Here is a 14,804-nt window from a genome sequence, read left to right as displayed (position 1 = left end):
TTACAGATGAAGAAACCAAGGCTTAGAGAGTTGAGGTGATAGAGCCAGTAAGTGTTTCTCTTTCTTTCTGTCAGCAAACCTCATTGGGCCTTCAATATGCACCAGGCATTGTCTTACCTACTTGGAAATACAAAGATGAATAACACACAAGCTCCAGCCTCAATAACCCAAATAAAACAGATGCTCTGCACTACCAGTTTTGAGCACTAATGTGTACCTGGCATGGTGTTTGCCCCTCACTTTTGTTTCCTTTTTGAATCCTCCCAGCTGTCCAGGGGTGATAATTGTTACCTACTTTAGAGATGAAGAAACTGCGTCTTGGAGAGACAGAGATTTGCGCGGGATCACAGGGCAGAGTGAGGGCATCTCAGCCTGTAGGTCGTACTTTCTTCCATGTCGGTCCTGTTAGTATTTGCCTTTCTACCTGGGAGGTAGATGAAGACAGAAGTGACCCCACCGCTGTAGTTTGATAACGTTCCTGATGGATGTATAGATACTCAAGGCTGGAGAGTACCAAAGAGGAAAGCCTAGCCCTGCGTGGGACAGGGCAGGGTTAAAGAGGGGTGCAGAGGAGACACCTCCTGGATGAGTCTGGATGGATGGGGGTCTTCCATTCTCCCCCTTGTGTGTGTTGCTCTTTGATGGTGACCTGAAACAGGAAGAGCCACTAAGAGAACAGGTGATGTAGTCGTCAGCCCCCAAAACCCATTGGCGCCACCTCTCCTGTGCAGCAGGGCCAATAGGTGGGACAAATCAGTCCATTCAGATTCAGGAACTCGGGGCTGACTTAAGCTGCTCACAGTCTCACCAGGGGTAGAAAAACCAGCAGGTGCTGAGCCCAGGAAGTAAACTCGTTCCCTTTCAGTTGCAGCCATTGTGCTCTACCATAAAACCCAAAGCTCAATTCTGACTCATAGTGACCCTGAAGGACAGGGTAGGCCTGCTGCCCCATAGGGTTTCCTAGGCTGTAATCTTGACAGAAGCAGACTGCCACACCTTTGTCCAGCAGAGCAGCTGATGAGTTCAAACCACTGACCTTTCAGTTATTGTCTGAGCACTTAACCACTGTGCCACTATGCCAACAGGGCTCTTTGTGCTCCCAGTTCTACGCCAGTCCCTCCCCATCTTTTGTAGTCACAAAAAATGTTAAAATTGTGCAGTTTTATCTCTCTCTTTCTCTCTCTCATTTCAGTCATTTCTGAAACTTCAAGAATGCTGCTGATTGAGACAAGTTCTTGCCAGTTGAGTTGTGTTTGGCTCCTTCTATTGACTTTGTTCCTTTTATCTCTACTTCCTGAGACAGAAGTGTTTCTAAATAAATATATTGGCATATATTTCCTTCAGACTTCTTATCAAGTGTATGTTATAGACTTATTACCAACTCCCTATCTTTCTAAGGGCCGCCATAAAATAGTACTACAAACGGGGGCGCTTTAAACAACAAAAATTTATTATCTTTCAGTTCTGGAATATAGAAATCCGAAATCAAGTTGTCAGCAGGGCCATGCTCCTTCCAAAGGCTCTAGGGGAAGACGCTTCCTTGTCTCTTCCAGCTTCTGGTGGCTGTGGGCAGTCTTTGGTGTCCCTTGGCTTGTAGCTACATGACTCCAATCTCTACCTTCATTGTTACATGGCCATCTTCCCTTTGCGTGTCCTCTGTGCCTCTGTATCCAAATCTCACCCTCCTTTCTCTCATAAGGACACCAGTCATTGGATTCAGGGTCTACACTAATCTTGTATGACCTCGTCTTAACTCCATTACACACGCAAGGATGCTGTTTCCCAGAGCTTTGAACCAGTTCGAACTAGTTCAGTCATGGCCAATGAAGCGAAACCAGAACAGATCCGAATTTTTACAATTTGGGTGAGCCAGAAAGAGAAACTGGAATGGGAAAAATTACAGGTCCAAACTCTGGAATGGGAGACTCAGAAGAGGTATAGTAAGCCCTTTCAGGAGACTGCATGAGATGGGATTATTGGCAGTACTGTGGAGAGTGACACACATTCAAAGTGGCATGGCTGTTCACCATCTCTGATCGAAGCACTGCTGTTTCCTACTCTGCTTAAGATCCAGTGGGCAAGAGACTTGATTGCTATGCATTTTTCCTGTTCCAGTTATTGTTCTGGTTCATCCAAATTAAAACAAATTAAAGTCCCTCTGTTTTTACTTCATCGGCTATGACCGCACTGGGAAGACCCAGGTTGAAGCCCTGCTATTTCCAAATAAGATCATATTCACGGATATAGGGTGGTAAGAACTTGAACATATATCTTTGTGGAGGATACAATTCAACTCATAACGCCAACCTAATAAATTTCTCTGCTTCAGCATGATAGAGTCTCCTTTGGAGCATTGTGACTGATCGATGGCAGCCAGTTCAGATGGGGAAGCCGTGCATAGGCCTAGAGGCAGAGAGAGCATGGCAATGCTGATGTAAGGCTAGCACATAGGGGCAGGGAGACAACAGGAGGGAGAAGCAGGTGGATGGCAGGTCAGGGAAGGGTTGTCTGCATGAGAAGGAGTTGGGAATTTGTCCTGAAGGAGATAAGGACCCGCATCACACAGCCTATGGGTGCTGACCACTGTGTCCTAGTTGTCAGTGTGAGGGTCACTTATTTTTACGTTTGGGCTGGTTTCTATGCTCTGTTCTCTATGTGCCTGGGGCTCACCCTTATCCATGGCTCCTACTGGAATGTGTATGACAGCTTGCACATTTTAAATCAAAAGGAAATCCTTTGGAGTGGGGGAAAGGGGGTGTAGAGGCAGCCCAGTTCACAAGAGCCGGGAGAAGGCAGAGGGAGTGTTTTCTGCCCCACGCAGGACCCTGGGCCACTGGGAAAGACACGTTTCTCTGTGCTGATTTGACTTGGGACCTTTTCTCTGGCATAAGAGAAATAAAAAGGAGTCTAATGGCTCCCGTAACTGCAAAGTCCAGACATAGAGCTTCCTTGGGGGTTATGGGGTCCAGACTTCTTATACCATCGGAACTCTTTGTCCATTTCTCTTTCCCTTGTAGACCCCTCTTCACAAGCAGGGGTGCAGCAGTGGGTGGCTCTGGACTCACTGACTCTACCCTGCAAGCAGAGAGGGAGAAGAATGCTTCCCATCAGCTCCAGCTTGGAAACCCCACAGAAGAGCGTTAGTTGGTCTGGGGTGGGTCACCCATTCATCCCTGGGCCACTTATCACGGCTGGGGTATCAGGACTGAAATAACATACCCCCTGTAGCTCTGTCACCAGAAATGAGGAGGGGTATGGGCAGACAAGGGGCCCTGATGGAGCAACAGTTATGTGCTCAGCTGCTAACCAAAAGGTTGGTGATTCAAACCCACCAGCCGCTCACAGGAGAAAAGACCTAGCAATCTTTTCTTTTCCCATAAATATTATAGTCTTGGAAACCCTATGAAGCAGTTCTACTCTGTCACACAGGGCCACTGTGGTTCACAATCGGCAGCACACAACAATGACAATAATTGGACAAAGCCACAGTAAACACACGGCTTCTTCTGAGAATGTGATGAAAGTCATAGCCCCCTCTACCCAGAAAAGTGTAGAGATACACACATTTGCATGCTATTCAGAGGGCTCCCCAAAGCTTCTGCAACCCCAGGTTAAGAATCCTGCGGTCAAGAGCAGGGACAACTGCACATGGCACACCCACGGCTTGCTAACAGATGTGGGAGCAGCTGCGGGCTCTCAGCCTTCTCCCCACTTTGTCTTTGCAGGCCAATGAGATGCTCTTCTGTGGCAGGAAGCTCACTGCTCAAGAAGCGTGCAGCCGGGGGCTCGTGTCCCAGGTCTTTTGGCCAACCACGTTCAGCCAGGAGGTCATGCTGCGGGTCAAGGAGATGGCATCCTGCAGCGCCGTGGTGAGTTCCCGTGCCCCCAAACAAAAACTCTGCCCTCCCCCCACCTCCCACCCCCAGTAACCATTAATATTATTTGTTTTCTCTGTTTGCTCATTTCATATAAGTGAGATCTTACAGTATTTGTCCATTTGAGACTGACCTATTTCACGCAGCATTAATGTTCAAGGTTCATCCATGTTGTAGCATGCATCAGGACTTCATTTCTCTTTACAGCTGCATACTATTCCATATTGTGTATATACCGTGTTTTGTTTCCTCATTTATCTGTTAATGGACATTTCAGTTGTTTCCATCTTTCAGCTATTGTGAAAAGTGCTGCAGTGAACATCGGTGTACAGGTTTCTGTTTGCGTTCCTGATCTCCACATCTAGATGAACAGCTATCATGGGTCAAGTTCTTTGCTGATCTCTTTATATAGGTTCTCTTTTAATCTTCCTAATAGCTAGGGTGACCCACTCATTCCAGCTTGCCTGGTACTCTCCTGGTTTTAGCACTGAAAACCTTGTGTCCCAGAAACCGCCAGGGAAATGGGGCTGGTTGGTCACGGTGGAGTCAGCTTCCCAGAGAAGCAGGTAGAGATACCAGGCAGAGGAGTCAGCGCAAGTGAGGGCTGGGCCTTCAATGGGAAAACCCACACGGGGTGTGAGCAGCGGCTGCAGACACTGTTTTGAGGGAATGCTTCAGGTATGCAAGGGACAGTAAGACTGGAAAGGAAGATGAGAGACAGGCTTGAAGCTACATTGAGAAGCTTGGTCTTTGTTCTGTGGGCAGTGGAGACATATCCATGAAACCAGATGTTAGGGAAAAGCCCAAGAACGGAGGAGACAACTGAGGGGAAACAGGCTCTCAGGAGAGGCTAGCCAATGGGAAATTCTACACAGAAAGCTCTGTCTATCAACAGTTAGCAACTCAGGAGCTTTGGATGATTTGCCTGAGGAATGAATGGACACCAACAAGGTGAGGCCCAGGAGACTGTGAGAGACAGTCTCTTAGGAGACATTGTTGGGAGGAAGAGGTGTCATTCGGCTAGCCCAGGCTTCCTTCGCCCTCAGCCTTCAGCCCAGCTGAGGGATGAGATTACAGCCCCTGGAAGAGTGTTAACTGAAGCCTTGCTGTCAGCAGAAGCCAGGAGAGGTCAGTGGAAGGAAGGAAGCCTGTGCTAGAGTGAGGCAGCGCCATGCAGCTTCTGGAGTCAGCCAGGCCTGGATTTTCCTGCTATGTCCATCACTTAATAGCCACCAACCCTGGGCAACCTTCCCTCACTGAGCTTCAGGTTCTTCATCTAAAACGTGGTGATAAAAATGCTAGCTGTTTTCAGTTACCATAAGGAGTAAATGAAGGATGCAGGAAGAGTACTTCTTCCAGAGCCTCTTAGTTACTGGTGGTCACAATGGCCTTGTTATTGCTGTTATTACTATGATTAGTTTTCCAATTACTAATGGTATTAGTCATATGAATAAGTAATATCACTACTAATATCACTATTACTGTATGTTTATGCAAATAATGCACAACTACATTTTTTTGCCAACCACGCCCTCCCCCCGCCCAGGTATTTTTGTAAGTGCTAGGTTAATTTTTTTTTACAGCAACATCTAAAAAATTAGCATGTTGTTGTTGTTGGCCATGAAGTCGATTCTGACTCATAGCAACCCTATAGGACGGGGTAGAACTGTTCCATAAGGTTTCCAAGGAGTAAATAGCTGGTAGATTTGAACTGCCAACCTTTTGGTTAGCAGCCTGAGCTCTTAACCACATCACCACCAGGGCATTGCACTTATGAAAATAGCTCGCATGGGGAGGATGTGTTATTTGCATAAAAATACAGTATTACTATTGTTAATAGCATATTAATAATAGTATATTATTATATTAGTAATATATTGCTATACTACTAATAGCATTACTGTTATTATTATTGTATTATTACTCTTGTTACTATGACAATTGTAACTCTTACTACTCACAATAGTAAGAGTACTACTCTTACCACGAAGCATGAACAAGGGGCATTGCTGTTGGTTTAGGTCATATGGGTACATTGACATCCATTATCTCATTCCACATTCCCAGTGATCCTTGAGTTAGGCACCATTATTCCTGTCTGACAGATAATGAAACTGGGACATGGAGAATTTAAAGCATGTTTCATGGTGCCCATAGAAAATGATACTGCATTTATGTCACCCTTGGGTAAAAAACAAGACACTTGGAGCTGTCCTGGGGACTGAGGGCTCAACATCTTAGCACATTTAGATTCATGAATGGCATTGCTGGGAGCCCTAGGCTGGGAACACCAGGGTAACGGAGGCCATCTCCTCTGGCTTTGAATGTTGGAAGGTTGACCAGTGCCTTGTAGGCCAAGCACATTGTCCTGGAGCAAAGTCCCAGCACTCAGCTAACAAGGCTTGTCCATTTTCCTCCAGGTGTTAGAGGAGTCCAAATGCCTCGTTCGGAGCTTCCTAAAATCAGTGCTTGAGGACGTGAATGAGAAGGAATGCCTCATGCTCAAGCAACTCTGGAGTTCCTCCAAAGGCCTGGACTCTTTGTTCAGCTACCTGCAGGACAAGATTTACGAGGTCTGAAGGGCCCTGGCTCACCTGCCCCAGCGCTGAAGGGCGCCTGACTTCCAGCTTGCCCTGTGTTTCAGAAATGGGAGCACAGCGTATGCCCTGGCCGAGAAGCTTGTTAAGATGTCTTTTTGTACCTAAGGTTGTGTGCATATCTTGTGTCCTTTGGTTGCTCCTCATCGGTTTGATTTTGTGTAACAGATGGGAAACACAGAATACTTGGCCTCCCCCAGCGTCCCCATTCCACTGGCCAGAGAGCTATCGAGGGCTGCTACTTCCCAGGCTCTGCCAGGCACCCCTATCTTTTCCCCACTTGCTGAAATGCACCATCTTGGTCCAGGAAGGGGGAGACCAACGTCCCCCATCCTTCTGACTCAGGCTGTGTCTACACAGTGCCTCTGATTGGGAGACCTGGCCATCGTGGCTCTCTGTGGCTAAGTGCAGATTGGGTGACAGGGGACAGTTCATCTTAGGGAATTTCCAGACTGGTGAACAAAATGGTTGTGTAGACCCTGCCTCAGTCTCCTTTCTGATGCAGATCTCTGTGACCTGTAGGGCTTGGTCTTAAAACCTAATTGAGTGATTTACAAACCCAGATATTGTACATTTAGAAATGTTTTTGTTAAAGATATATTTTTTAAAACAATGTAAGTGGAAATTCTGATAATTTATGTGTACTATATGTAAAGCTAGTTTTGCAAAAACATGAACTACTAGGAAAACATTTTTCTTTAATCAGACCTATTTAATTTATTTATTTGTGTTTATATATTACAGTGTCTGTTGTTCACACAAATGTTTTTTTCACACTGCCCTGGACCAAATCCCGTACAAGGTTCTTGCCGTTTAGTGCATTCTAGCAATGAACCCTGTAGACATAAAATTTAGGTAGATGGCAATGGAAGGGTTTCAGTGGATAAAAGGAATAACTCAGCACCAGGTCCTCTGCAGGTAAAATGTAATAATATAATACTAGCTCTTCAGGCTTGTCCTTAGGGGAAATCATGGAAGGATTTTCTCTTCACTCTGCTGCCTTTTAGGAGATAAAGTGTCCTCCCAGCTGAAATGGTACACAAACCTACAGTTCCTACTTGTTTGCTGTCAGGAAGAGGTGGGGAATAAGGCCCTGTCTGGGGACCATGTATTATCTGGAGTCAGATTGATTTGCTTGGGGAAAATGCTTGAAGTTGGACTTAGGAGTTTTTTTCTTCCGTGTGGCCAGTGATTTCTGATTTTGGCCTTCTGGGAGGAGAAGAAGAGTTCCCATTCTGCTGAGCTATCAGCTAAAAGTCTGACCCTTTCTCTCTCTAGACACCAAGACTATCCATCTTTTTTCTTGTTGTTGCTGACAAAAGGGAGCAATGGTCAGGTGTGAGGTTTCCTGCTCAGTGGCCTTGGGTTACCAGAAAACTCTGGAACTGCTTTTAGACCGTCAGACTACAGTCCCTGAGTCAGCTGCAGGGAGTGAGGGGTGTTTGGTTTTGGTTTTGATTGATGAGGAGGGAGTTAAACATCGAGGATAGATTAGAGAAATGGAGGATGTTCTGCATGAGGCTTAAACACTTATCATGAGTCAAGCACCCAGAGAAAGTTAGATGCTTAAGGTGGTGGGATTTTTCCATTTCCATTGCAACCCCTGTCTTCTCAGAGGCCCTTTGCTCTTCCCTCGTTCTCTTTTCCTCTGTTAGTCATTAGCTACTCTTGTCCCCTGAGATGGTTGAATGGAACAGTCAGAGTTGGGCACAGCTCGGGAAGATGAGGCTGGCTGAGAAGAGGAAGAGTCATTGCTGCCATTACCGCTCCTTGGTCCTCTCTCCTCAACTAAAGGTGACCAGATGTCCTGGGCGTGGCAGATGGAGGGATCCATGGCCCTGAGCATTGAATTTCAAAGAACAGGTTCAGTGTCTACAGTAGAGCGAGAGACATGATCCCTTAAACGGTGACTAAAGTTTATTTGGACTCTTGATCCTTAAGATGCTCTTGGTTTCCTCTGTAGGAAACTTTCCTACTTGAGTTTCTCTGTGACTTCATGAGGGTCAAGGAGGAGAGGAAGTGTCTCCCGTCTCCTCCAGCCTGTGCCATCTTGGCCATGGGAGGCAGAAAGGAACAGCCATCTTGTCTGAATCCAGGCAGAGGAAGATGGAATTGAAGTCCTGGTTACCCTCCCCTTCGTCTATTTGGGTCCTCTATAGGGAATACTACAGGGAAACACCTGCTTTTGCCCAAATGCCTATTGTCACATGCCCACTTTGAGAAAGCCGGTGTATGCTTTCCTAAAGCCCTCAGACAAACCTTTATTCTCATGTATTGTGACAGATAATCTCTTCACCATCACCAAATCCTCTAAAGAAAGAGCCTCTTGCTTTCTGTTTAGCTTCTGATCGGAGACAGCTATAATCAACATCTATAGAAGTAGTGTCTGGGTTCTTACTGGACATGGAAGAGGATGTTGGAAATTCCTTTTAATCCATATCCACCTTTGTTCCCTGCTGAAAGAGCCAGGAGTGTTTTAGCTTTGGACGCACCACCAAATCCAAAATTCTAAACATTTTCCTGCTCTCTGATGACTGAAGTAGTGTGGAAGCATTTCTAGGTGGAATCCATGTTAATTTATAGGTTCTGAATGTAACAGGAAGTTTTTTAAAAGACAGTCTGTATTTTGGTTATTTCTATGCAGTCTGTTCAATAAGGATGTTTTACCAGTTTGGCAAAAGTTAAGTCTGTTTTCTATAGGGTAGGCTGAACCACTGAGTTTTTCAATTTTCAGATAGTTGTTCTGATAATGTATAGATGAAATTTGCTTATTGCAAATTGACCCAAGACCAGATTTGTTGTTGTGTAGGGACTTATCCTAATAGGTTTCTTGGGACAATGCTCAAACTTTCATTTTTCTGTTTTCTACCCTAGTGCCCTCTGTCCTTCGATCGGATCCATTCTTCTCTTTCTCTCAAATGCTTTGCCTCCAACCCATCCTATGTCTGTCACACCCTAGAGCTGGGCAGGCCTGTGAGGAGTTGTGGCTGGTCCCACAGTTTCCTTTGGGGGTGGAAGAATGGCTGTGGGTGGGGAGTAAAGGGCATCTCTTTAGTCAAGGAAGCTTTTCCAGGCAACCTGCTCTTTGCCACCCTATTAGCTGTGTGTTGGAACTCACTCTCTTTCTCTCCCCCAGCCGCTAACAATGCTTAGCTCCTGTGTCTTATAGTGGAACCATTTGAGTTAACAGCCCCATTCTAAGAGGACTTTGTGCAGGACTTGGCCAACGTGATCTGACTTCCTTCACCATTTGGAAGCCACAGCCTACTGCCAATGCACCACATGTCCCTCCCTGTTTTAAAATAATGCCTTTGAGTAAAAACTATCAAAATTACCTACTAAGAATTGAATAGCTGTGAGAAGGTAGCAGGGAATTGATTTAAAATATTATTCTCATTTGGGATAGATTAAGCTAGGAAATGTTCTCTCTGAAGCATGAAAATATGTTTTCCCATATGAAGTTTAATATGCAGATGGAAAAATAATAATCAAATTGGACTTTGAACAAGGCGACTATCTCTCTGAATATCCACATTTAAACATAGCCGTGAGTGAATGCTGAATTGCATTTTTCATTATTAATTGTTAGTTTAAAAAGATTTGTAAACTTTTTTAATTTGAAATTTAGTCACATTCATGCAATTTTACAATCGAGTTTCTGTGGGAAATTTTTTAACAGAGAAACAAATAGTAACACCTTCAAACCTTCCTAATTGAATATTTAAAATGCAGAATTGCTTCTCTTCTGTGTTTCTGTATTCAGATACTTAGATCTGTTGTATATATTAGTCTAGATACTCTCACTAATATACACAGTATTTAAGACTCTAAATGAGATTTCTTAAGTATTTTATTTTATTCTCTGTAAATGGTTTTGTATAATCTTTAAAAATCTACACTTTGCCTTTGTAGATACTTAAGGGAAACCATTTGGGGGTTGTCTTGCATGTATATTTTTGTTGTAGATAAGTGTTGCTTAGTTATTTCTGCAAATTTTGGTTGAAATGCTTACAGACTTTAATACAGTATATATTTTCAGAATATAAACTTTTATATTTCTGTGGTAAATTAGGATATGCGTTTTAGGCAATCTTTTCCATTCATATTACTTGTTCTTTCAAACAATAGCATACAGGTTTGGTGTCAATAGTTTTTTTTTTTTTTTACATTAGAATTTAATGCTCTTATATTGTTAGAGAGCCGGTTAATTTTTTTTCTTGAAATATTTGAGTTTGAAGCATATTTTGAAAATATGTTGAATTTGTGAATAAGCCTTACCATTAGGATCAGTAAATTTTGCAACCTTTGCAACAACATATATAATTTAAGATCTCCCTATTTATAAATTCTCACTATGTGGCAGTTGGTGAAGTTTGTGAACAGAGCCTTAAGCTTGTTGCAAAATAAAGGGTAATACGGGTTGTTTCATCCAAGCAACGTAGGCCATGTTGATAGGGCTCAATGTAGCCCATAACTCATGGCTAGTTGGAAGAGTTTGGTTGAGCTGATGGCAGCCAGGGCCAGATAGATGTCTTGGTGATTATCTTTGGCCATAAGAATGGACCAAAGACAGGTTTTCCTTAGCCACCTTTGTACTATTCACTAATTTAGACACGGTCACAGGGAGGGCTGCTGGTCCATCATTTGTTCCAAACTAATGGTATTTTCTGCTCCTGATCTCAACAGTTGACCCAGGTTCTTTGTGGGTGACTGGGAAATGTCCAGTCTGGTTGAGGTCAGCACTCATTGAGAGATGTTAACAAAGTTTACATATGAGTCTTACTGTGTAGACAATCTGAAGTCGATTTCAGTTCCATGATCAACAGCATCCCCACGTGTCCTCAGTGTCTTACCATTGGACAATGCATGTTAAGCCATACCAAACCTGAGGTTAGCAGGAGAAAGGCAAACTAGATGCAGGGCATACATATCAGCTGGACCAGTCCACCAGGGCTGTTTTAATGGAATGTGGGTCATGGAGCTGTTGACAGTGGGCCCGCTGTGTCTGGGATCTAATAAAATCAACTAGAAATTAGATTTAAATGTTTTAAAAATTATGATTCATTTTGATTGGCCGCCATTCATTAAGTAGTCACCAATTGATTCTCTTTGCCAGCACGACAAAGATGATCTTGACACCAGGGCTATATTATAGCCAAAGTCAAGTTACATATTTGGTTCACTGCAAGTAGGTGTTCAGAAAGTCAACTTACCGACCATGAGAATGGAAGTTTGCTTCACATTTCTGCAGTGTGTGTGACAGTCAGAAAAACTGGCTTCTGATTGAGTTTCAGCTCTGGCATCTCTATGAGTTGGCCAGTAAAGACTTCACTGAGCTCAGTAAGGTGACTCTGTGAAGTTTGGAGGGTGTAGCGTTTTCCATCTACTATTTAATTTGTCCCTGTGCCATTATGTAGTCCCAGCTTAGTCAATTTGGTCATTTCCATGTTAACAGGATTGTGAAAATATTGCTTTTCATAAAACCAAGGACCAAAGAATCCCATTATTCCAACAAAGAATGAGTTCCATGGAGGGTGGGCACATCTCTACAGAGATGAGCATACTTTGTGGCACAGAGAAACTGCTCGCTTCTGCCAACCTCATGTTCCCCCTGGCTGGCCGCACAGAGGGACTAGCTGTTCCATTGAGAAGACTCTGAAAGATGAGTTTCCAAGACTGACCTCAGGTGGGTGTTTCTGCTGTGCAGTCCCAGCTTTTATCCATATCATAAAAAGCGGAGGTCTGGTGTTCCTCCAGGTTGCCTGGCCAGCGTAGCCTGCTTCATCTGAATAGGAACCTCCAGTGTGAGTTTTTCAGATATGTCTACTCTGAGCAGTGTGATCATGCAATTGCCAAATTTCCACCTCCTTTTGTTCTGCACAGACCCATTCCAACCCCTGTTTGGTGTGAGAACTTTCTTCTCTTCTCACGTCAGATAATGCTCCGTTTTCATTCATGACGAAGTTATCGATTCATTTACCGACTGACAAATGATTGATGCTGAAGAAGTTGTGTTCTATTGGTAAGGCTTATTACCAAACTTCTGATAATGAAGCAGGCTACCAAAAACTTACCCAGCTCACCCTAGGAGTGTTTGGATTTGATCATGGATGTAGCGCACACACCAAAATCCACGGAGACCTTTGCAAATTAGGCTAGTCATTTTATTTTGCCAGATTATCAGGGGAGAGTCTTTAACTAGTTCTGAATATTTGTAAGTATGAGTACTTCATAGAATTATAATGCAGGTACAGCTCACCCTTTCTCACCATGTTGTAAATATTTCCTGAGACTGGGTACAATACTGAGGGGTAATAATCTTCTGATTTATCAAATGCTGACTGTCTAGAGCAAACTGTACACTCTCTTTGTGAATGGTCCTGTAACGTGTATGAACACATTTCTGGGTGCCTTAGAAGTTGTATTTTTCATGTGTGCTAATATGCAGTATTTATACATTGTGAGAAGCTGCTTTGAATAAAAAGGTTGAAACTTCATCTCCATTTGCTTGTGTTTCTCCCTTTTGCAGCCCATACGTGAAGTTTACCAGCAGGTTCTGTGGTTTCTGAACAGAGGAGTTTCTGGTACTTCTGGGTTTTGAGACTTCTGAGACTTAAAGATTGGGTCTGCTCCCTGGAGAGTGTAGACACCCCACCCATGTCTGGCTTCAGGCTTCCATTACTCAGGCAGACAGTCACTGGGGAGGAACAACTCGATGCCAGAGGACCCTAGTACTGGTGGGGTATGGGAATTGATTTTCAGCACTTAGACCTTGCATGATACCCTAGAATGATGGCTCCTTGCACCAGGGGCTCCCCTTCTAATTAGAGGTAAACCTCCACAGAGCTCTGCAATCCCAGCCGCCATCCTTGGCTAACGACGATATTTGTCACTATGGAGTTCTGCAAGGCACTTCGCATACATGATCTCATTGATCTGATCATCACAATGTGGCTGTGTGAGAAGCACACAGATGTGGACCCCTGGCTTTGGCCTTGGAGGCATTGTCGGGGCTTTAGGACAGAGGAAAAGGTGGTCTTTCAGGGGTTGTAGCAACAGGGAATTCTGGGACAGTGATGTGCTCAAGAACATGCATCCAGCCATCCATCCATTCAACTACCCAGAGCCCCTGCTCTGTCTCAGGCAGTGTACGAGGTGCAGGGGTGCAGAGCCTACTTGGCCACAGTCCCTTCTTGTAGGAGCTTGGAGTCTAGTTAGGTGGAAAGGGGAGAAGGAGACCCTGCCATGATGCATCCTTGCAGTGTTTGAAGGGATGAGCAGCAACCACACAGTATTGGAGAGAACACCTTAACAATCACCAACACACTCGGAACCTAGGAGATGTTGCAGCATGAATTGTTTATATCCTATCGGTCACTGTTCTGCCCATGTGGGCCAGCCAGGCTTGGATGGAGCTCAGGATTTGTCCACTGCTGGCTTCTCTTTCCTTTTTCTTGCCACTGTCATTGATGTCTTCATTGTCATCGGTGCCATTGTTTTGTGTGCCTCTTTGTCCTTTGTCCAAGGTCCCGAATCCATCCAAGCAGTGAAGGTCAAAGTGGAGAGTCTTTTGTTTCTAGCTTCTTATGGTCCTTCAAGTAGATTGGCCTAGGCCTTTTGGATGCTGCAGAGTGGAACATCTGTAACAAACGCTTGTTATTTTGCCATTCCGTCTCCCACAGGCTAACTGAAAGAGCTTCTCCCCAGTAGAGGGAGGAAAGGACAGTGTCAGTTTCCTACAGCTGCCAGAACAAAATGATACAAAGTGGGTGGCTTTAAAGAGCAGAAATTTGTTGCCCCACAGTTCTTGAGGCTAAAGGATTTGACTTCGATTAATGATGCAATGGTGGTGATGTCTCAACTTTCCTGATCTGTACAATGAGCATGTTGTTGTTGTTAGTTGTCGTCGAAACAAAAAAGTCAGCTCCAATTTAGGACAACCCTGTGTGTGCGGAGTAGAACTCAATAGGGGCTTCAAGGCTGTGATCTTTCAGAAACAGATTGCCAGGCCTGTCTTCCATGATGCCTCTAGGTAGGTTCGAACTGTCAACATTTTAGCTAGTAGTAGAGTGTTTGATAGTTTGTGCCACCCAGGGACTCCATGGTGGACACAATGACACCTAATGCAGATTATTATGAGGGTTGTGTGGGCTAAATGCAGAAAGTGCCCAGAAGAAGGGCTGACAAGTACTAGATGTCTCGTAAATGTTAATTCCCTGACATCCACTCCCTCTCCTTTCCCCATAAAAGCAATGCAAATCTGGGTGGAAAATGGAGGAAGAAGGGTAGGGAGTAAACCAGGAGGCAGGGAGTGTCTCTCTGCGTCTGTCTT

General features: G+C 44.4%; 1 protein-coding gene across 2 annotated transcripts in view; it reads left to right on the top strand.

Annotated features, from left to right (window-relative positions):
* Window positions 1-12,969, top strand: part of CDYL2 (chromodomain Y like 2) — a 198,625-nt gene extending 185,656 nt beyond the window's left edge. For both annotated transcript variants that reach the window (XM_049863650.1, XM_049863649.1), the window contains 2 exons: window positions 3,726-3,869; window positions 6,296-12,969. In XM_049863650.1, coding sequence (XP_049719607.1) covers window positions 3,726-3,869; window positions 6,296-6,454 — 303 coding nt within the window. In that variant the 3' untranslated portion in view covers window positions 6,455-12,969. The remainder of the gene's footprint in view (window positions 1-3,725; window positions 3,870-6,295) is intronic.
* Window positions 12,970-14,804: the final 1,835 nt, after the last annotated feature.

Source organism: Elephas maximus, chromosome 21 (assembly GCF_024166365.1).
Source record: "Elephas maximus indicus isolate mEleMax1 chromosome 21, mEleMax1 primary haplotype, whole genome shotgun sequence".
Classification (NCBI taxonomy): Eukaryota; Metazoa; Chordata; class Mammalia; order Proboscidea; family Elephantidae; genus Elephas; species Elephas maximus.
Note: the sequence above shows the minus strand (reverse complement) of the source record. Positions and strands in the feature narration are given on the sequence as shown.